Raw genomic sequence first — 23,382 nt, 5'->3', positions numbered from 1 at the left:
GCCCAAAGCAGTAATTCGAATTAGGGTTAATTATGAAATTCAAATATTGTTTTAAAGATTTATTTGTATTCTGTAAAAAGCTGATATTTCCATATGTCCACATTGTGCTTAGACATCTCTGCTGAAATCAGTTGATCAGTTGACTGGGCTGCTATTGAGAAAGACTAGGCCTAGATATTCAGGAAGTGTTTAGACCAGCTGGCCTTGTCCTGCTTATTAGTGTGTGTGTGGGACGCTCCCGCAGCAGCTGCATGGACAGTGTAGCCATTAACATCATGATTATCATCTCAGCACACACACTCATACCATGCATGGACAGATGGAAGAACCTGCCACCAGTGGTCCGGCCCTGATTGAGCACCATATTGAAAACCAGACAGAATTCTAAAGCCTCTCATCCATGAAACCAAACATAACGTATCAGTCTTTTGGGTACCAGCTTCATTACTGAAGACATAAAGCCAGAAAGATGTGTATGAGATTTTCAGCTAGTGCTGGGCGATATGACCTCAATCAATATCACGATTGATTGACCATTTGACCACGATTATGATTAATGAACGAGTACACAAGCTGTTCAGTTGGCTCAGTGTTTGAGTTCTCACTTTTGATTCCTGGACAGGACGGAGTCATGTGTCGACACACACGGTAGTATTTAAGGGACAGTGCAGTAACACACACAGCCAGCACTGCCATCTACCCACCCTGGATGTCTGGGAATTGAAACTAGTGAACAGTGGCCAGGTCATAGTGACTGCGCCTTATTCTGCTGGACCACTCGTGGGCCCTGTACATCACCCAAGAGCCCAAAGCCTCAGTGCATGACAAGCAGCGCACCACTGTACTGCTTTCACCTGTATGGAGCACTGTAGGTTACCAGATGATGAGGGACAACCCTGTGTTAAATGTGCATTAAGAGGCTACATTACATGCTGGCATGCCAGGTTTGAGAATATTTAACATATGTTAGCACCATCTAAAAAAAGTTTCATGTTTAATGTTTGCGGCTGATTTCAGTTCATTTGCGCCATCACCAGTGTGCACAATTTGTGCTGTAGCTCTTTTCTCTAATCGCCATGGGTAAGATTATAACGGTTAGAGGTTCTGAATGATGTTAGATTCATTTTCAATGAATTGCCCAGCCCTAGTTCTGACGGGTAAAAAGAGTCTAAAATCCAGAATGGTTGGTTTATTAGTTGTTATCATGATATTGCTCTTTAGAACACTGATTACTGATATCATAAAAAAGGCTGACACAGACTGTTTATTATGTGCTAGGGTGTTTAACATGTGTCACAATGTGTTTGCAGTTGCAGTAATGTTCATCATCAGGTTTTTTTAGAGGATAATTGGTCTGTCAGAAGTCAGAATATCCATATTTAGCCCTAATTCACATGCGTCACATGATGTATTACTGTTACCAAGATGAGCTTGGAGACGGAGGCGGACGTATATGCAGGATGTTTATTAATAAATGAAAATTAATACTACTAATACAAGAATCACACACAAACAGGCCAAACTGTAAAACCGACATGAACATGCACAAGACCAGACAAAGGAAGGCTGAAACATAGGGGTACTTATAGGAAGGATAATGAGGAACACCTGGGAGTAACAAGGGGCGTGGTTACAGAGGAGACACAGGTGGAAACACTTATGGACAGGCGGGGCTAGGCCAGACAAGACACAAACAGAACCATGTGCTTGGGAGCACATGGGAACACAAAACAGAGGCAGACATGACAAATATGTCACAGCACACTTTTTCTGAGGGTACCTCCACCCTTACAAAAAGAGGTTCTTCTAAGGATGATGTTCTGATGGAATCCAAAATTCTACAGTTCGCCAGCAGCAGATTGATGCCCATAAAGAAGTATAGACCTCTCTGTAATTGTGCTTCTGGATTTGGACTGCAGGGCTGATCTGTTTGACACATCTCTCCATTTCCCTCATATCTCTCTCTCTCTCGTTCTCTCACTCCATGTGTCCATGTGTCTCTCTTTTCCTTACTCACTCTAACTCGCTCTTTCTCCCATTGGCCTTTGGCTTTACAGCAGAGACTCGCAGATGATGAGGATTTAAAGGGCTGGTGTTTCTCTTAAAACACATCTGGCGTCCTCTAAATCACACACACACACACACACACACACACACACAGTCCCTGCAAACCCCATCAAGTTTGTATTAGAGATCATGAACAAATCATAGTGATTTGTGTGTGTGTGTGTGTGTGTGTGTGTGTGTGTGTGTGTGTGCTCCTGACCTTTTTTGCTTTGGACTAGCTTACATAGTTGTACATAATGTAATAATATGTCCTATATACACCCATAAGCATAAACAGCCAAAACATTAAGACCAAAAGACCAAAGATGAAGCAAATAATGTTGGTTATGCAGTAACAGTAGCAAATGTGAAAGTACACTAGAGCTATATGCATATGCCTTGCACTTGTATATAAATAGACTGATATGTGTGTCTGTGTGTCCTGAGTGGTCAGTCTGGCGCTAGCCCGGCCTGAGCAGCAGAGTGTTTTTTTTCACTCATACACTTTTTTTTGGTCTGGCTGATTTTATGGTTCTGTAAAGGAGACTGACCTACTTTCCCTGCTTTATTTTCCTGTCTTGTTCTGTCCCTGGTGGGAGTGTGAAAGTACAACTCTGTGTGTATTAGGCAGGATTTGCATATTAGATGTGTGTGCATTTTGTAGCGAATTTGCATTGTGTGTGTATTGGGTCTCGGTGGACCTTTTATTCATACGTGGCTCAGTGCATTGGCATTTTCTCAATTTTTGGGCCTGTGTGTGTGTGTGTCTCCAGACAGCAGAAGAAAGTGCTGCCTCAGAGTGTTTTAGACTTCAACAATGATCCCTCCCTCTCTTTTGCTCCACCTATCCTCCTGGGGTGTGTCTATAATCTGAGAACAGAGAACGGTGCAGCCTGATTACAGTTCCTCAGGATTCAATACTTCATCACATCTCAGATTTCATTTTGGCACAAATTGGAATTGTTGTAAAGTCAGTGTGAATTAGAGTATCATCATTTGATGTTTGGTGCTGTGGAAAAAAGTATTTACCTCTTCCCCTTTTGAATGATCGGATCAGGTTCGGATTTAATTTGACCACATGAAAAGCCCAGGACACGCTGTGATCGATCAGTCGGATCGGATCAATCTCACCACTTTCAGAGGTGGTCAGGGGTGGATCTCCACCACATTTAACTAAAGGGAATGTTTTCCGTGTCCGGAGACAGTTAGGTCAGCAGAAATATGTCTGAAAAAGGTTAACATGAGTAATGCTTACTGTTACTGGATACTGCCTTCTCGCTCCCCAGATCTCCCCCACTCTCTCTCGCACTATGTGTGTGTGTGTGTGTTGTTTGCGCCATTTACTGGTAGATTATCGACCACAGCTGTCAGTATTGCAGAGTTTGTTTCCTAGTAGTTTACATAGTCACTCGCATTTTCTGATGGTGACCATGTGAGAACCTTCTCTGCTGAAAATCCAGCTTTTGCTGGTAACTGCCTTCAGAAGGTCCAAGCTGGTCTTTGATGGTCAAGGCTGTTGAGAAGCTGGTCATCTAGATGAAAACATACCCTATGCTGGTAAGCGAGGATTTTGATTTTGGTAATGCTGGGCATGCTGGGTATCCTAGTAAACCAGCTTAGGCATGCTGGTCATGCTTTCTCGACCAGCTTAGTTATGCTGGTGGACCGGCTTGGTCTTGCTTGGTCAACCAGCACGCTCAAGCTCGGCCATACTGATGGTCAGGTTGATCATGCTTGTAGATCAGCTAAACTATCAAACCAAACCATGCCCTGTGCTGGTCAACCAGCTTAACCAGGCTGTTTTTTTTTTTCAAGCAGGGTTTTGTATTGTCCCACTGCATTGTGGAACCCTCACCCTCCCTAAAAACTGTTCATATGTTGATGTGTCAGAACGGAATCCAGCCAGTGTAGAACGTGCCACTACCTGAGGTAGTCATCTGACCCACCATGATTTCATGAGTTGAAATAAGAGGGGGGAAGGCCAGAGTATTGGCAGCACTTTATTTGCAGCTGGAGAGAGAGATAAAGAACAAAGAAGGAACAGAACACTAAACGTATGTGAGACATTTTCTCGATACTGCTAAATCCACTACAGTTCCCATAATTCCTTGCAAATCCAAACTTCAATTGCTGATAGATGATAGCTTAAAACTGAATTCTGCAAGAATTGATCGTTTTTGCTCCTGGGCTCCTCCTATAGTACAGGAGTGCTGTGCACGTGCATTTGTTGAGAAGCACAGAGATAAAAAACTGAAGTTAAAGAAGCATGTGGACTGAGGTGTCAGAGTCATTTTACAGGGGTATGGCTTGGGTTACGCATAGGGGTATAGTGGGTATAACAGAGCCGCCGTTCTCCCTGTACAGTCAGTGGAGCGTCGACAGAATTCCGAAGCTGCTATTTTAAGGTACATCTGAGACATAATGTTTTTGCAATGTTTCTGGGTGGAACTCACGCTTCTGGAATTTGGTTCTGCATTATGTTCATCAGTCTCCGTCCAATGTGTCCAACACTTCGTCTGTATTCTCTGTACTCTTCTACAGTCTGATGTACTTGACTTGCCACATTTTGCCACCTCTCTCTGTCCCTCCACCCCTCTACCCCTTCCCTCTCTTTCTACTGGAGGTCAGGGATCCTCCCTACTTGTCTGCTGTAAATCAAATCATGGTGGGCTATGAACAGAGATGGCCTCTTTATTAGTGGTCAGCTCTGCATACAAATCAATGGGGCTGTCCACACACACTTATATACACATGCATGGGCGGATGCAGTGCCTCAGCTCCTCTGGGCCAGCACTGCCAGATAGTGCCCCCCCGCATTATGCCCCCTGCATTATGTCTATGTATGAGTGTGTGTGCGTGCATGTGTATTTATGTTAATGGTAAAGAGGCCATATGAGTGGATCTTGGTGTGATTAACTGAAGTAAACGAGTAGAGAATATGTGGGGTGTATAGGACAAATCTGCAGTACAGCACAATAAGGAATTATCCCTTGGTTGGATAACATTGGTAGCCCTGCACTGGTATAACTACGTTTTCAGAGTTACTAAACCACCGTATTGGAAATGCAGAACACTTCCTTTGATATTATGGAGAAGTATCCACTCACTCAGATATTGTGGACCTTGACACAGTTTAACTGGCAAATATTAGCAGACCTGAAAGCTCCTGAAGCTGGATATGCTTAGTTTAACCCCTAGTTTCAAAGACAGAAGCTTGAACCTTATCCTTTATAAACTGGACTATCCACCAATTAGGTTAGGTGAAAAACATTGATCATCTTCATCTACAGGCCTCTGTCGAGCAGTGGATATATTAGGCAGCAAGCGAACAGTCTTGCTGCCTACTATAGTGTTCTTGAAGATGATATGTTAAAAACAGGAAAAATGGGCAAGCATAAGGATGTGAGCCAACCGTGATGGCTAGTCAATTGGGTCGGAGCATCTCCAAAACATCAGGCAGGTCTTGTGGGGTGTTCCCGGTGTTGACAACCGGTAAACAGACGACAGGGTTACGTGCGCCCAAGGCTCATTGATATGATCAATGGAGGTCTCACCTTACAATCTATTTAATCTGCTGCTAACGTCTTGTTGCCATATACCACAGATACCTCAAATGGTCAGCTCTGTTGTGGCGGCACAAGGTGGACCTACTCAGTATTAGGCAGGTGGTGATAATGACTGATTGGAGTTGACATTGATTTGATATGGGCTGCTGTTGTTACACAGTACTCTCATCAGTAACCCTAATGTAGTCAGTAGGCAATATATCAGGTGTGTAAAGTATTAGAAATATGTACATTGTTATGCCCCTAATTAGGGTTGCACGATATTGGAAATGGACATTGCAATTTAAAATATTATATATATATTATATAAAAAAAATGTAAATATATATATAAAAAAAAATGCACACTGTATAAGATTTCAGATGGAAATTACTTATTGAAAGAGAAACACAGGTATTATTCTGGTTAATTACTTAAGTATTACTGGAATTGAATTCTTATAGTTTTACTTAGGATACAGTACATATACTTTTACTATAGTACACTTTCTTCTCTTTTAATTGAGTTAGATTGTGATACTGTATCCACACCTTCACTATAGTACAGTTTCTGCTCTTTAAATTAAGTTAGCTTGTGATACAGTATCCATACTTTTACTATAGTACAGATTTTACTCTTTTAATGGAGTTAGCTTGTGATACAGTACCCATATTTTCACTATAGTACAGTTTCTGCTCTTTTAGTTGAGTTAGATTGTGATATAGTACCTACATTTACACTATAGTACAGTTTCTGCTCTTTTAGTTGAGTTAGATTGTGACATAGTACCTCTGTTTACACTATAGTACAGTTTCTGCTCTTTAAATTTAGTTGGATTGTGATACTGTTGCCACACATTTACTATAGTACAAGTTCTGCTTTTTCAATTGAGTTAGCTTGTGATACAATACCCATACTTTTACTATAGTACAGATTTTACTCTTTTAATGGAGTTAGCTTGTGATACAGTACCCATATTTTCACTATAGTACAGTTTCTGCTCTTTTAGTTGAGTTAGATTGTGATATAGTACCTACATTTACACTATAGTACAGTTTCTGCTCTTTTAGTTGAGTTAGATTGTGATATAGTACCTACATGTACACTATAGTACAGTTTCTGCTCTTTTAGTTGAGTTAGATTGTGATATAGTACCTACATGTACACTATAGTACAGTTTCTGCTCTTTTAATTGAGTTAGATTGTGATATAGTACCTACATGTACACTATAGTACAGTTTCTGCTCTTTTAATTGAGTTAGATTGTGATATAGTACCTACATTTACACTATAGTACAGTTTCTGTTCGTTCAATTGAGTTAGCTAGTGATTACAATACCCATAGCACAGATTTAATATAGGGTAACAATACACTACATTTAGGGTAAATGGAATAACTGTATACATATTTGCAGAACTATCACTTTAAGAAGTAGAGTCATGATGATTGAGGTTGTTTTGAAAAAAGTGAGCAGCGAGCTGTTATAGTTGGAGGAAAATAGACTCCTAAAACTAGCTTTCTGCGAGGCTGTAAGGGGGATTTTCATCATGAAGAAAAAGCTTTATCCTCCTCAGGCTTGTTTTCAGTCTAAGGAGAACACTGGTTTTAATAACACTGCTGTGCCATTACAGCATTAAATAAATTACATCCCCAAGTGACAATATAACATAACAATTCCCATTTTTGGATTTGGCTGTAATGGCTTCTTTATGGTATGCTGTAACCGTTCCTTCTCAAAAGTGATACCAAAAATTTACCCCAGGGAATGAAGCTCCCAACATGCAGAGAGAGCCTACTTAAACTCAAAACATCCCTTGTAATAAAAAAAAGAAAGAAATATAACGTAACTGCAATGTGAGATGGTGTCTAGACAAGAGGCTAGACAACAGCAGAGGGAGGTACAGACAAATGAAACGACATAGAACCCAGCACAAAGACAGAGAACGCACACTAATTGTCCAAAAGTTTGTACACGCCTTCTCCTCCAGGGTTTCTTTTGAAATCAAGGGTATTAATAGGTTGTTTTTTTCCAATTTTACCGCAGTAACTGCCTGTAGTCTTCTGGGAAGGTTTAACACTAAGTGTTGAAACATTGTGAGGAAGGTTGAAGTGCATTGAGCCCCACAAAAGCATCACTTTAGTAAGGTACTTAGTCATTACTTCCACACACTGGAGGCGCTGAGACTTTGCTGGGATTTGAACTTATGACCTTCTCACATTTGATGCTACCCTAGAGCTGTGAAATTACACTACATAAGATAATACCTTTCCGTTTGTTTTTAGACACAGAAATGTACATGGCTTCACAACTCGAGAATGAAGCAACTGTCTAACTGCTTGCTTATCATGAGACAGAAGATTGTTAGTTCAAATCCCATCAGCTCAATATGTATTGTTGACCAAACTGAGATGCAGAAGTTAGGAGAACTTTTGACTAATTGAAACTGAGTTAATGAAAAGTTGTGTGTTCATGTGATAAATATTCTTAATGTGAAAACCATGCACACATTTGAACCTTTGTGCAGAATGAGGAGTAGATGTTGATCTTACGCTGATTAAAATTCTCTATCCTCTGTTCCAAAGAAAAAGCCACCCAAGTCAAGAGATGAAGGTGTGGAGCCGCTCTCTCTCGCTGCTGGACTGTTACTGCCCGGCCTGGTCAGGATTAGAGCTGTACTGGAACAATGTGAAATCCGCTTGACCGACACACACTAAAGTGCACAGATTACACTTCAGAAAGACCTGTCCGTCATCTCTGCAGTCAGAGCTGAGCTACAAGCTGTGGCTTTTGTTTACATACTCTGGCATGTAATCCCTTATTCATACACACACACACACACACACACTGACTTACAGCTGATATCTCATCTCATATAAAGCCAAACGTCCGCGTCTTAAGTCTGTATTTAACTTGTTGTTTGATGTATAATTAGTAAGTATGTGGGTGGAGCGAAAATGCTCAGAAGCAGTTTAACAAGCCTAATTACCACCCTGTTATTACAGAGTAATAATAGAGGACCGACCTTTATTACGGCACCACAAAACTCACAAAACCTACATATTGTATCATAATATACCAAGTTTTACTGGATAGTGTCGCTGTCCTCTCATTGTGTCCTCTCAGCATGTTGTGCTGTTAGCAAATTGAAGAAATTGCTAACAGCTTTTAGCTGTGCCTCCACCCGCTTCCCCAGGTTTGACTTTCTTGAGTCTTATAAGCCGATACTTTCCCTTCTAATGTGAATGTAGCTCCAGTTTGGATCAGCTGAGGCGGTCCAGTTTGTTTCCAAGCGGGAGTGGAGGATGGAGAGAAGAGATGATAACAAAAGATAACATTGCCTAGCATTAGGTTTTGGTAGCATGGGTCCCTGTTTGCACCGCCTGGCTTTCGAGTGCACCCCCGGAGCTCCCTTCTGCGGACACTGGTACACGAGGCCTGACTCCCATAGCAATTCATATTCCCAATTAGTTCCATAGTACCACCATATTCTCCCAAAGCTGCTGCCACGCTTCGACTGGGGCTTTCTCTAGTGGGTGGGGTTCATGTCACTTTTTTGAATGTAAATATTATGTGTCAAGTCTGTTGGGTAACAGTTTTGAGGTTTTGGAAGAGGCCCATTTTACAGCTCTGTTTTGGCTCTGCTTGACAGGGTTTGAGGTTCACGGTTTGTCACGTCCATGTACCGAACTCTCCTTATTTAAATATGCATAGAAAATAGGGCTCCTTTAATTGCTAGACAAAATGGAAAATTCTTCATGTGTTGTCGCTGTGCAGTTTCTACAGACACAAGGCAAGAAGCTTATAGACTTTGGAGACCTCCTGCTCTGCATGTTCCCTGTGCTCTTCCACACCCAGCCCAGGGTTTGACAGCTGGCTGGAGTTCAGAAGGGTGGGTCAGGTACAGACAACACACAAATATGCAGAGCATGTCTGCCTGGGATGTCGGATTATCCACATATTATAAATGCGGAAAGTTTAGTATAGTAAGCATTGATTAGCTGCACTCTTAAAAATACAGGTAAAATAAGGGGTCCCTCAGAAGAGCTATTTTTGGTGCCATTAGAAACCCTTTTTATATATATAGAGATATATTTGTGAAGAGGAAAGTCAATGTAACAATTCTATGCCATCCCCACAGCTCTCCCACACATACTAATGGTCTCACAATTGCCTGAATTGTGTTTTCTGTGTGTTCTCTGATACTCAACGGTAAAGTGCTTGCATTGGATTGAAGGTCAGACAAACCTAGACTTTGAATGTCTGTACACGATTTTGCAGCTCAAAAGGCTTAAGATATGGGCACACACAGAGGTCCATTAAAGCAAAGTGGAGTTGTTTTTAGTGTGGAGGGAGAGATGAGATTGCTGTGCTCGGGGCCTCAGGGTCACCGTGTAATCACACCAAACAGATGTGCATCAGCCAAACACAATCGCTGCTTAAGCATTTCTCATCTTCTCATCTTCTCATCAGGCCTTTCTGAAGCAGACAGGAGAAGGTGCACATGTTCGTGTGTTTGAGTGAGAAAACAACAGTTTACACGTGCATTAATTCAGGCAAAATGCCCAGTTTCTCCCTCTTACCTCAGATGTAGTGGATCAGTCAAGACATGTTCGCCTGAAGCTTCTGTGTTTTTCTTTTTATTTTCTTGCTAATGAAGGTTTACAGCCTACCATTTAGGATGTAGTATTATGTAAACTGCAACACCTACATCATCACACGTTCTCCTCTTAACTGTGTGGAGATGTTCAGGAATAATAGAGTCTAATAGACTTGCTCAGGTGGTTTCTGACTCTGTATGAGTCACTGTTATCTATGAACACGGACTAAAACATGGACAAATTCAGTTTTTAAATGCCACTTTTTTAAAGCTGCTCTTTGACTTTGGTTCGGGTGAGAAATGCTCAGATTCAGTTTACAAGCCTATTTACCACCCTGTTATTTTGCTTAATTACATTTTTGATTAGAACAACGAAAAAAATGAGAAAAAGAACAAGCTCTACTTTTATTGGCTGGTTTACGAAACCATGATGGCCTACAGGAGCATGCATAGCCTAGATGAGCCTAGACTATTTTTTGTAATTATTCCCAGATCGCTGTCCTCTCTGTGTCCTTTCAGTGCAGCATGCGGCCGGCTTGCTAAAATGATTGTAGCCGTTCGGCTGGTTTAGCTTTTCTCCTAGCACCCATTTGCTTCCCTGACCTCCCCTCTTGAAAGCTAGTTGGCTCAGCATTAGCTTTTAGTCTTTATGGCATCCCTTCCATATTCTCCTGAATATGGCCTGCATTTCACTTACATAGGCTTTTGCTAATGGGCTTGTTGTATGGCAGATTCACTGCAGCCACACCCAGACAGACTTAATGGCAGCATTAACGTTCAGTGGGAATGCCTCTAAAACTGGACGTTCCTGGCTACACATCAATGTCTATGGACCATTGGTTCTTTATTATTTTGGATGGATCGCTGTCAAGTCCAATTGCCTTGAACTTGAGCAGATAAACACTCGTTTCATTCCCAGTTTCGCAGTTTTTCCTTATGAACACAGCCGTGTTGCAGAACCAGCACTGAGTCATTATTGTCTAAACGTTTATAAGTGGACTTTCAGTCAAATTCTTCTATGGTGAGCAGATTTGGTGAGCAGATTTAACACTTCTTAAATGACTGATTTGAAATTGTGCATGTTCACCTAATTTTTCACCTTATGAGCAAACTGAAGTTTGTATTTGATTGATTTTGGCTTTAAAAATAACGCAGGATGAGATTGTTCAGAAGCCACGTTAACGTAGAACCATCTGCGCTACTTGTACAACTTATACTATAACTACAACATTCTATATTATTAAGCTTGGATGAAAAACGAATCCTCAATATTTATCACGATACATGTGATTACAGACTAAATACATAAGCAGCAACAGTTTCTTAAAAACTACTCTCCCGTACTGAGCACAATTTTTACTCTGCTGCACTTCATCTAATTAAACCAGTCTAATTACAGTTTTTAAGCACTAACAATATCCTTGATATGCTCCGAAAAGCATATTGTGTATCACAGTACGATAAAACATTGTCATATTACCCAGCTCTACCTGCGATTTACTGGAATTGTCAGCCATGTTGCGTTTGCAAGTGTACGTAAACATATGACCAAACAATAAAGCCACGTTATTCTGTAGAAAAATCTTGATACTTTTGTCCTCCTGTATGAGTGAAAATTAGCACAAGGCTAGCGTCACATCAAACCCAGCTCTTACTAGCAAAGAGGGGATTATAGCCATTGAGACAGTTTACACAGTCTGCTGTTAGTAGACCCAGGCTCGAGGTCAAGAAGGTCATGGAAGGCCTAAGTCCTAAGAAGAGGGCTTACGTTCTTTACAAAATATAATCACTTTTATGCCTTGTATCTGTTTTTTTTCTGGAACATAATTTTATCATTAAAATCTTGATGTACTTTGATGTAGTTTGATGAAAGATGGACCAATAGGAATGTTCCAGAATGACCTGGACTAAAATCCTTTTACTTTGACATCCATTAAGAGTTAAGAAGGTTTTTTCCCTCTCCTGTGAAGTTGTCTTTTTGGAGGGACAGGGACGGTATGTCGTATTCAGGTGTAATAGGTGTAATATGAAGGTGTATTATGGATTATTATGGAGAGGTGAATGAGATGTGGAGATGGAGGAGTTCAGGGCATGTTGGCTCAGTGGGTGACAGAAGGCAGAGTTGTTAAGGTGGATTATTAAAGTCATTCTGCTGCGTAATAAACCCAGCCCCATGGTTCAGCCACTGCTATAGAAGCTGCCTAGACATCTAACAGGGGTGTGTGTGTGTGTGTGTGTGTGTGTGTGTGTGTATGTGTTTAGTGTTGTGTTCCTATGGAGACAGGAGCTGAGATCTGAGGTTTTTACCTCTCTATCCCATTTACTCTCAGTTCATTATCTCTTAGTGGGGGAGTGAAAGGCAAAGTCATCATTTTCCTATCTTAACTCACTCACACACACACACACACAGATACACACATACACACGCACACAGATACACACATACACACGCACTGAGCGAGAGAGAGAGAGAGAGCTCACTGTACTTTTCTCTAAACCCAATAGTCTGCCAAAGTTTACTTATTTATTTTTGCGCTGGAGCCGCAAGGCTAATGTAGCTACCAGTGGAAGCTTATGTACACCAACTAGCATAATGCTAATGTGATTTGAGACAGGTATGCGGTGACATAGTCATGTGATCTCTAACAGACTTGAGGATGTGGTTTCTAACACCGCATAGTTGCATAGATGGTCTGGATTTTGCGGACTGTCGTTCAAACAGGTGGGATCTGGGTAAACAGAACGAGAAAAAGAGAAAGAGAGAGAGCGAAAATGAGAGAGAGCGAGAGAGATCGCGAGTGCATGACAGAAAGAGAGAGAGAGAGAGAGAGAGAGAGAGAGAGAGAGGTGAGGATGTGATTAAAGAGAGCAGGGGTTTGATTTATAATGCATGAGAGCTGGCGTGATCGTTAAACGCGTTTGTATTATTTAATATACTGCGGTTTCTCACGTCCTTCACCAGCCGCCCGCCTTTCACCCCTCGGCTCCTTGACAATGGTTTCCATGGCAATGGGGGTCAGTCAGGGTCAGCACCTTTTCAGGGAGCAGCTGGGAAAGGGGGAGGGGTCGATGGGCATGAACAACATATTTTGTTATAGCTAACTTGAGTTAACCTGAGTGTGTGTTAAAGTGTGTGTGTGTGTGTGTGTGTGTGTGTGTGTGTGTGTGTGTGTGAGAGAGATTTATATATAATTGCTTCCCTTTGTCTGATGTTAAATTGTTATGATTCATGGGTCGACAGAAATGATCCAGAATGACGTAGAATAAAATCGTGGTCCATTTATTTACTTACATTAAAGGAAGGAGCTTTTTACCTCCTTCTGAAAGGTTACTAGGGGTCGACCAGTTTCTGTGGGCCGATACTGAGTATCGCTAGGCAAGAAGGCTGACAGCTGATTTATCAGTCCAGTTTTCATTGCTCATAAATTTAGAGTTTAAGGGAACGCAATTCCTGCACCAAACAAACATTAATAGAATGGTTAATAACATAGTAAAACTGTGATCATCATCAAAAGAAAATGTAATAATACATTTATAATAACAAAATATTTTTAATAATAATACAAAAAGTAAAAATATATAATGACATGAATAACTGCCCAAAATAACTTAAAATAATTACAAAAAAATTACAAATAAATTAAATGTTTCCTTTATTATTACTACAATAACTATTAATTATTTTGTCATTATTTTTGTAACCCATCAGCTTCAGAGCAATAATAAGTCAACCCCATAAATTATTATTGTTATTATTATTATTATTATTATTATTATTATTTATTTTACTTTTTTTTATTTGTGCAATTGCTATTATTCATTTATGTTTATTCAATTAATTAAATGTATTATTCATTATTATTCAACTACATGGGCTTCTGGGTGGACAGGGATTGTGTGTGGGGCTGTGTGTGTGTGTGTGTGGGGCGGGGGATAATGTGTGTGGGGCGGGGGATAATATGTGTAGATCTGCGTGAATGTGTATTTTGGAGTGTGTTTGTCAGTGCTGGGGTGGGCAGTTGATGATACTTCATTGAAATCGTGATCAGTTTTGTAATCGTGATACAAGCCAGCACATCGTGGCTATCGTCAGTGCTTTATAGAACCCTGCACAACTGACATTTCATTTCAGAGAGTGTAAATAGTGCTGTTTAATTCAATAGCATGCAGCACGTTTGAAATAGAAATTACCATCTACTAAGCCTGTGAGTCTTTGAATAGTAGTTTTCAAGAATCTGCCGCAGCTGTTGCTTTTTGTCTGTGTGTCAAATTTCATGATAAATGCTGTGTACTGTCTCTGAATACTGTGATATGCTATTTTTACCATATAGCACCATGGAGCACCATAGCACTGTGCTGTGGAGCGGTGGAACTGTGTTCTCTGGAGTGGTGGTGCTCAAGGCAATGCTTTTGAGATGAGTTTGGAAGTTGGGGGGATGAGGTGTGGTGGTGATCATCTAACGTGTGTGTGTGTGTGTGTGAGACATCTGATGGTACAGAGTTGAGTAAGTCTATCCAGTAAAGTTCTCTGATTGTTTGGGGTAATGCTCAGTCTTAATTACAGAGGATGTTGATGTATTTAGAACATCTCTCTCTCTCTCCCTCTCTCTCTCGATCCCTCTCTCACTCCCCATTTCTCCACTTTCCGTTCTTTTAAACAATGAATACAGATCTGTTTAAACCTGAGGTTGTGTTGAAAGACGTACGCTGAGATAACTATGCTGACTTGTGTCAGGTGGTATTACATCAATAACAATGCCCCCCCCCCCTCTTTCTCTCTCTCGCTCTGCAGGGTTGTTAAGGAAGAGATATCAGATGACAACGCCAAATTACCGTGTTTCAACGGCCGTGTCGTGTCATGGGTGAGTGAGTGTTCTTCACATGACTCATGCACCTCTACAGCCCCCTCCCTTCTGTTCCTCCATCCTTCATCAGCGGCTTCAGAGAGTGACGTTAGGACTGTTTTACACACACTACTAGGCGCTGCACCTAACCATTCATTTTTTTTCTGATTAGTGGATTAATCTAACAACTAATTTTTTGAGTACTCTAATGTAAGTGGGTTAAAAATTTAAATCCTTCCTCCATACTAATAAATAAATATTATAATAAATATTGCAATATTTTCTTTAACCGTCTTTGCTTAAACACACAGTATGCACTTCAGGGCACTATTCTGTTACAAAAAATACTTTAGTGTTACCAGCTTTACAGTCAAACAGAAAATCTCAACCACAATGCATGAAATAATTCAAGTAAAAGAAATAAAGTGCAACACATTTAACAATGTAACAAAATAAATAAAGCAACGTAAAATTAAAATCACTTCCCAGAGGAACACTGGAGCAAGCCCAAACTATCCAACTATCTAATATTTTTTAGTAGGCGCGGCCATTTTTGTGAAGCATCGACGCACGTTATGGAAGCCATCCCTGCACGCTACATATGTGTATCTCGGTGTTGCATAAGCGGCGCGTCTTTTCATTCCGCCAAAGCCACAGAGCGTTCCAGTAGCAGCACGATCAGCACGATCAACTGACTGTAAATGGGAGAATGGCGTTTCTATCATTCCCACTTCGGTCTGGAACGCTGCTACTGCACTTCGGAACTTTGGTGAAGCTGACCTGCGTAACGCAGCGTAACCCGAGGCATGTTAGTGTCAAATCCTGTAGTACTACTCTACCGCCTCAGTCCACATGCTTTTTTACCTATAGATGCTTCTGTATCTCTTGGCTCATCATAAAATACATGTGAGACTGTAAAAACTACTACATAAGCTGCAGATTCATACTGGATTACATTTACTCCACTGTTAATACAGTCAGACTGTAAAACACAGACACATTGCAGATTCATACTGGATTACAACGAAAATCAATTAATCCAGCTCAAAAAGGGCTTCATGTTCTATTAAATGTCCACAAAAGTCCAGAATATTTATTACTAGAGGTATTAATAGTTCATTATTACAACACACTGATTAGTGTCTTTTGGGATCAGTAAAGTAAACTTCCCCAGCGCTGTTACAGTACTCGTCTGTACTGTAGTGTAAAACACACAGGCTTTTCATCAGATGGGCCCCGATGCGAGAACAGATGTGAAGTTGAAGTGTAATTGAGTGGAGTGTGTGTGTATGTGTGTGTCTGTGTGCGCATGTGTGTAAGTATGGCGATGAGTCTGTTTGTCTCAACCTCATGCTGAGATTAAATTGACGGCGAATGTTTATCAATTATGAAACAGCTGCTGCTCATATCTGCCTTAGAGTTAGTATACAGGACATGTGAGAATGGACATATGTGGCAGCTGCGCGTCTGTGTATGTCTGTGTGGCGTATGTTTCTTCGTCAGCCCAGCTGAATACAGGCTGTATTGTGTGTGTGTTAAATTGTTTTACCTTCTGTTATATAACTTATATAATACTGTTATATAACTTTTAAAAAATCAGCAAAATCTTTAAAAATGCTGCCGAGCCACCCAGCACTATTCAGTTGAAATAAATTTTATTTATTTAGGCTTTTTACAACAAATGCTGTCACAAAGCAGCTTTACTGAGATCCGGGTCCGAGCCTCTTTTGAGCAAGCTAGTGGCAACAGCGGCAAGAAAAACCCCGTCCTGGGGTCAAGAGGAAGAAACCTTGAGTGGAACCAAGACTTTAAAGGGTCTCAGGTCGACACCGGATCAAAATAAAAATCAAAACAGGAATAAAATCAACAATAAAACAAAACTGAATTAAGAATTAAAATGGTAAATGTGGTGTCAAGCCATACAAGATGAAAGTGTGAGTGAGAAGGATAAAGTCCCTGCAGTCAGAAGCACAGTCATGCAGTGAGGTGAGGATGAATCAGTGCAAGGCTCCAGAGCAGGACAGCGGGCAGGAGGGTAGTGAAGAGCCACTAGTTTCTATCTGTTTCTTACAAATTGCCCTGACCTTCTTTTAGCATCCAATTACGGTACAACTATGGAGCGTCTTTTAGTGTCCATTAACAGGACAGTTAGCAACCCTAGTGCAGATGGTCAGCGTTCTTTACGCGCTGATGATCTCCCCAAAGTCCAAAATAAACATGTAGTGTATCACATTAGCAAAGGTGTTCAAGTAAATGATGTTATTTTGGTAAAGAATTTAATAAAGATAAATGCAGAGCCACCTCACATCACATTACTGATTCACTGCATGAGTCTCTATAATATCAGTACCCTGTTCATATCGTGCAGCTCTAGTGTTCAGACCTAGGAGAATCTACAGTATTTTTGGCATCAGCGAGGGTGGGTTTGTGTGTGACTCTACCTGATAGGCTGTGTTTGTGTGTGCAGCCATGTGTGTGTGTGCACACGTGAGCGCGGATGTGTGTGCTCACGTTAATGCCAGTCTTGGATAATTCATTACTCATATCTCTGGATGTGCAGTGTGCTGTAATGGAGATTGGAAGCTTTGAAGCCCATCCCTGTCGCTTCAGTCACACACACACATGCACACACACTGACACACTCTCTCTATATACGCAGTCACTGACTCATATGTGTGTGTGTGTGTGTGTGTGTGTGTGTGTGTGTGTGTGTGTGTGTGTGTGTGTGTGTGTATATATATATATAGCTGGAGCTGCAGCCTCTTCTAAAACAGACAGACTGTGTATATGTCTGTCACTGGCTGTTTCCACTATATAGCGCCCTCATTTGGGTCTTACAGTCCCACAGTGCACCCCTATGCAGGACTGTGCAAAAGTATTTACCCCTTTCCAATTTCTTCTGATTTTGCATATTTAATTCATTTAAATCTATCAGATCGTCCAACTGATTTGAATATAAGAGAAAGACAACACGAGTAAACAGACTTTGCAGCTTTTAGATGATCATTCCATTCATTGAAGATAAAGCCTGAACCTATTAACTGGGTCAGTTGATACACTTTCACCAGGTTGGGCTACTTAGAAGGTTCGATGTGTTCGTTGTGATGTCATGGAGTAGTTAAGGCCCGCTCGCTCCACTGACCTAATGTTAGTTAAGCCGACCCAGCTTAGAGCAGTTTGGCCCTGTGCACTGTGCCATTGCTTCTCATTGCAATTTGACATCACTGTGCAGAGAAAGCATTCTTTTCATTTTCATATAAGATAAAGGATTTCTTTTACTTTATTGAAGATGAATATTAAACTAGAGCTGGGCTGATTATTTTATCATATTGTGATAAATTTTGTTGTCATGATCCACAATATGATTCCTCATCATATAAAGTATATCGTCAGTGCCAAAAGAACACATTACTAACAGTGTAATTACACTGGTTTAATCAGATGAAGTGCAGCAGATATTGTATAGAAATCACTGGATTCAGTACGGGAGAGGATCTGAATAGTAGTTTTTAGGGATCGTCCAGTCTGGACAGGTTTTGATTCACACCACGGTTTGGACCTCACAGTTCAGTGTGCGCTCAAAAACAAAACCACCCCCTGTCCAATTGAAGAAGACTAGATTTTGCATGGCATGTTGCCAACCTGCTTCAGCTTAAGGCAGGGTTTCTAAACTTTTCATGATAAGACCTACTTGTATGCAGTTTCTCTCTGTATACTGTTTTTTCTCTCAACAATAAATCATTATAAATTTATCTTCGGTTTTGTCATGGAGTGCTAGGCCAGACACAGAGGGATGAAAACATGCGGAGATGGAGTCAAAGCAAGTTGTTTATTAACAAAAACCAAGGTAACATAAAAGGGCAAAAAGAGGTGAAAGAAGCAGCAACTATAGGGTACAAATGTAAACACAACACAAACGTGACAAAGAAGAGGGCGAAACCAAACAAACCTGGGACTGGGAGGAACCGGGAGCTGAGCTGGGGGGAATGGCTAGCGCTGGGGAGAAAGCCAAAAGGGGACAAGAAAGGAATCCTGCAGACAGAACCTGGGCTAAACAGGGGTTAACTTAAGTTGCGCTCGACCGGCGCTATAACGAAAACGCCAAGGCCAACCAAACCTGGAACCGCAGCGTGCGGCCGTGAGCGAGGGTCGCCTAGCTGGGACATGGGTAGCCAGTGAATCCTGACAGTGAGTCAGCGAGCCCAACTGATAACGTGGTTAGCAGGGTGACCTTCTCCTGAACGCGGATACCGAGCCGAAGCTGACCTTTACACACCTCTAATCGTACGGGTAAACTCTCGGATGACCTCAAGGTTCCAAACGAGACAATTCTCGGCATTGAACCATGATGTTGAGGCTCCTTAAGTACCCCCAGTCCCAGGTGAAACACATGAACCAAACAAAAGAACAAAGAACAATCAGAACCGAATCATAAGTCGACACACGTGAAAAGAACCAAACACACATAAACACGAACATGATGAAAATAAGGCAGATGTCCATATTTGGGCCTGTGGACGGCAGCTCGGGATCGTCCTGGGGCAGGGTGCAATAACGAGGGCCTGACAGGTATGAGCACATTGATACGGTTCTGTCATATTCTGTGTTGTTCCGATCTGTTTTGTCTGCTACAGGGCCGAGTTTCTCCCTCAGCACAAATCAAGGAGTGTTTTTAAGTGGTAGAGCAAGCATCACATGAAACACTCCCTCTTCTGTTTTAAATGATCTCACCACTCACCACTACCAAGCTGAGAAGCTAAGCTGGACTCAGTCTTAGTTTGGCTGGGCAGCATTAATGTTACTGGAAAATAACCAGTCACTGTGGACAAACGAGGCTGCCGACTGTATTCTCGTGTATGTGAAGCTTGGTTCCTCGTTCCGTTCTTCAGCGTATATGGTGATGCATGTGAACTGTCAACATGTCTTCTTGTATCTTGATGTTTTACATGTTGCCATATCGACAACCCCTGCCTACAACAGTGCTCTATACAATGCTCCTGATTTTACAATGCTCCTGATGTAGGGAGTAGTGATTAGGGACCCATTTGTCTCTTCCTTCCACGTATCCTCAGCCAGTTAGCGCACAGACACAGATGTAGCTCTAGATTCCATTAGCTTGTGATTTCTACTCAGGGAGCGTCCACCCACTGCTCTCTCATTCTCTCTGTTCCAATCACACACATGCCTTTCTCTTCTTTTTTTGGCCAAGAGACACACAGGAAGAATGCATTCATTTAGACACACACACACACTCACACAAGGCCTACGTTGCCAGATCCCCCTCTCTTTAATCCCCGCTCCATGGAGAAACAGAAGGTGCACTCTTTATCGCCGCTTTCCTCCCCGCTGCCTTCAGATGCTCTTTTCCAGCATGTTAACAGCGGAGGCCGGAGCCTGGGGTTCAGGGAAATATGCGTGTCCTCCACTTCACATTCATACCAGCTCCTTTCCCATGCAGCCCTGGGCCTGTGGAAGCCTTCAGTGAAGGCGGGTCTTGGCACTAGCCTTGCTTTACTGAAATCTCTGCTGCTGCAGCTCAGGTTAGTGGAATAAGGAGCACCCTCTAGTGGACGCTGCGCTGCTGGGACAGACCTGACCTGGGTGAGGCTTGAGAGAACATAGTGAGATAGTGAGTGCCATCTGCAGCCCCCCTCCCTGTGTCTTTAATTGCACTTACTGGACCATAATAGAAACTTGTCCATTCAGCATTCACTGACCTGTATGTAGAAAAGACAGGTTAAGTGAGCATGAGATGGCCTCGGATTGTAATCGGTTGGCACATATAATTCACTTTTCAAGTTTAATAACGTACCTTAGGGCCATTTCTGTTCCTCTGTCCTAAGTTCATGAAGCCAAGGCAGATTTAATAAAACAGATCATTGTAAATCAGAGAGAATTGTGATGATAAATATCTCCTAGAACCTTCCACAGCCCCTCAGGGTGTCACATCCCCCAGTTTGAAAATTGCTGTAGGGAACAGTGATTAGGGAGCATTTCTGTTCTCTGTAGTAGTGTAGTGTCCTATATAGTGCTCTAATGTAGGGAATAGTGTTTAAGGGGGCATTTCTATATTTTTGTAGTAGTGTAGTGTACTATAGTGCTTTAATATAGAGGATAGTGTTTAAGGGGGGCATTTCTGTTCTCTGTAGTAGTGTAGTGTTCTATAGTGCTCTAATGTAGAGAATAGTGTTTAAGGGGGCCATTTTTGTTCTTTGAATAGTGTTTAAGGGGGCCATTTCTATTCTTTGTAGTAGTGTAGTGTTCTAATGTAGGGAATAGTGTTTAAGGGACCACTTCTGTTCTCTGTAGTAGTGAAATGTTCTATATAGTTCTCTGTAGGGAATAGTGTTTAGGGGACCATTTCTATTCTTTGTAGTAGTGTAGTACCCTATATAGTGCTCTAATGTAGGGAATAGTGTTTAAGGGGGTATTTCTATATTTTTGTAGTAGTGTAGTGTACTATAGTGCTTTAATATAGGGGATAGTGTTTAAGGGGGCATTTCTGTTCTCTGTAGTAGTGTAGTGTTAGAACACTACACTACTACAGAGAACAGAAATGGCCCCCTTAAACACTATTCCCTACATTAGAGCACTACATAGTACAGTACACTACTACAAAGAATAGAAAACACTATTCCCTACATTAGAGCACTATAGAACACTACACTATTACAGAGAACAGAAATGGCCCCCTTAAACACTAATAGTGCTCTAATGTAGGGAATAGTGTTTAAGGGGGCCATTTCTGTTCCCTGTAGTAGTGTAGTGTTCTATAGGGCTCTAATGTAGGGAATAGTGTTTAAGGGGGCCATTTCTATTCTCTGTAGTAGTGTAGTGTTCTATGTAGTGTTCTAATGTAGGGAATAGTGTTTAAGGGACCACTTCTGTTCTCTGTAGTAGTGTAGTGTTCTATAGTGCTCTAATGTAGGGAATAGTGTTTAAGGGGGGCATTTCTATTCTTTGTAGTAGTGTAGTACCCTATATAGTGCTCTAATGTAGGGAATAGTGTTTAAGGGGGCATTTCTATATTTTTGTAGTAGTGTAGTGTACTATAGTGCTCTAATATAGGGGATAGTGTAGTAGTGTAGTGTTCTATGTAGTGCTCTAATGTAGGGAATAGTGTTTAGGGGACCATTTCTATTTTCTGTAGTAGTGTAGTGTTCTATGTAGTGCTCTAATGTAGGGAATAGTGTTTAAGGGAGGCATTTAGGTTCTCTACAGTATATCACGGGTGTGGTCAGGACTCCTAGCATCTTCTGCAACCCCTCAGGGGGCCACAGGCCCATGTTTAAGAACCTTTGGATTAGAGGACCATTTCTGTACTCTATAGAAGTGTTCTATATAGTGTTCCGTAGTGTACAGTAGTGTTTTATATAGGGTGCATTTTGACTCATTATAAGAGTGTTCTGTGTCATACTTCTGATCTTCCAGCGTAGGGAACAACTAATATACTTTCCAGAGTATTCTGTAGGCATGCGTTGATGTACTCTTAAATGATAAAAAGCTGTGTAAAGCTTTAGGCAACTATTTGTTTGTTCTTTACACAATAAGAGACATTTGTATACACAGAACAAAAGGGGTTGGCTAATCGTCTGCAGCAGTAGTGCCCAACTAACTGAGCCCTCATTTGTTTACATCCTGCTGATTCTCCTACCGAGTTTTATTGCAGCCATAATCAGATCCACCTGATTCCCTTATTCAGATTCTCCTGATGCTTCATCTCCTCAATCAGGTGTGTTACATTAGGAGTGTGGAAAGAATGAAAAAGTGCTCAGGTTTTAGAGTACGTCACTGGAACATTCTGGAACAAACTGCTTTGGCTGAACTAGATGTCAGTAAACATCAGAATCAGATGTATTGGCCAAGCATGTTGGCACACTCAAGGAATTTAGTTCCGGCCGTTCTCTCCGGTCTCTCGCTGGTATTATATGCAATATATAGACAACACACTTGGCTATATTCGTTGTTAGCAATCAGCATCCTACCAACCTTTAGCCCTTAGAATTAAACAGACTGGTATATGTACTGTAAGGCCTGACTGTGCTGTATTACCCCTAGGTCTGGGCGATATGGCAAAAATGTAATATCACGATATTTAAAGACAAATACACAATATTTATCATGATACGCGTGATCACAGCCAAAATGCATCAGTAGTGACAGGTCCTTAAAGACTACTGTTCAGATACTCTCCCATAGTGCACCTTATCCATTTAAACAGTCTTATTACACTAATTGTAACTAATTGTTCTTTAAGCACTGACGATATCCTCAATATGCTTTGAAAAGCTAATTGTGTATTACGAAAACAAAATGTATCATAATCATATTGCCCACCCCTAATTAGC

At 41.3% G+C, this 23,382-nt stretch overlaps 1 protein-coding gene across 1 annotated transcript in view; it reads left to right on the top strand.

The window, feature by feature from the left end:
- Window positions 1-23,382, top strand: part of dvl3b (dishevelled segment polarity protein 3b) — a 55,181-nt gene that overhangs the window by 11,917 nt on the left and 19,882 nt on the right. Inside the window, exon 2 of the mRNA XM_072695010.1 lies at window positions 14,983-15,052. Within this exon, the coding sequence (XP_072551111.1) occupies window positions 14,983-15,052 (70 nt within the window). The remainder of the gene's footprint in view (window positions 1-14,982; window positions 15,053-23,382) is intronic.

The sequence above is a fragment of the Salminus brasiliensis genome, chromosome 13 (assembly GCF_030463535.1).
Source record: "Salminus brasiliensis chromosome 13, fSalBra1.hap2, whole genome shotgun sequence".
Taxonomy (NCBI): Eukaryota; Metazoa; Chordata; class Actinopteri; order Characiformes; family Bryconidae; genus Salminus; species Salminus brasiliensis.
The sequence above is the reverse complement of the archived record's forward strand: the minus strand, read 5'-3'. Positions and strand labels throughout refer to the sequence as shown.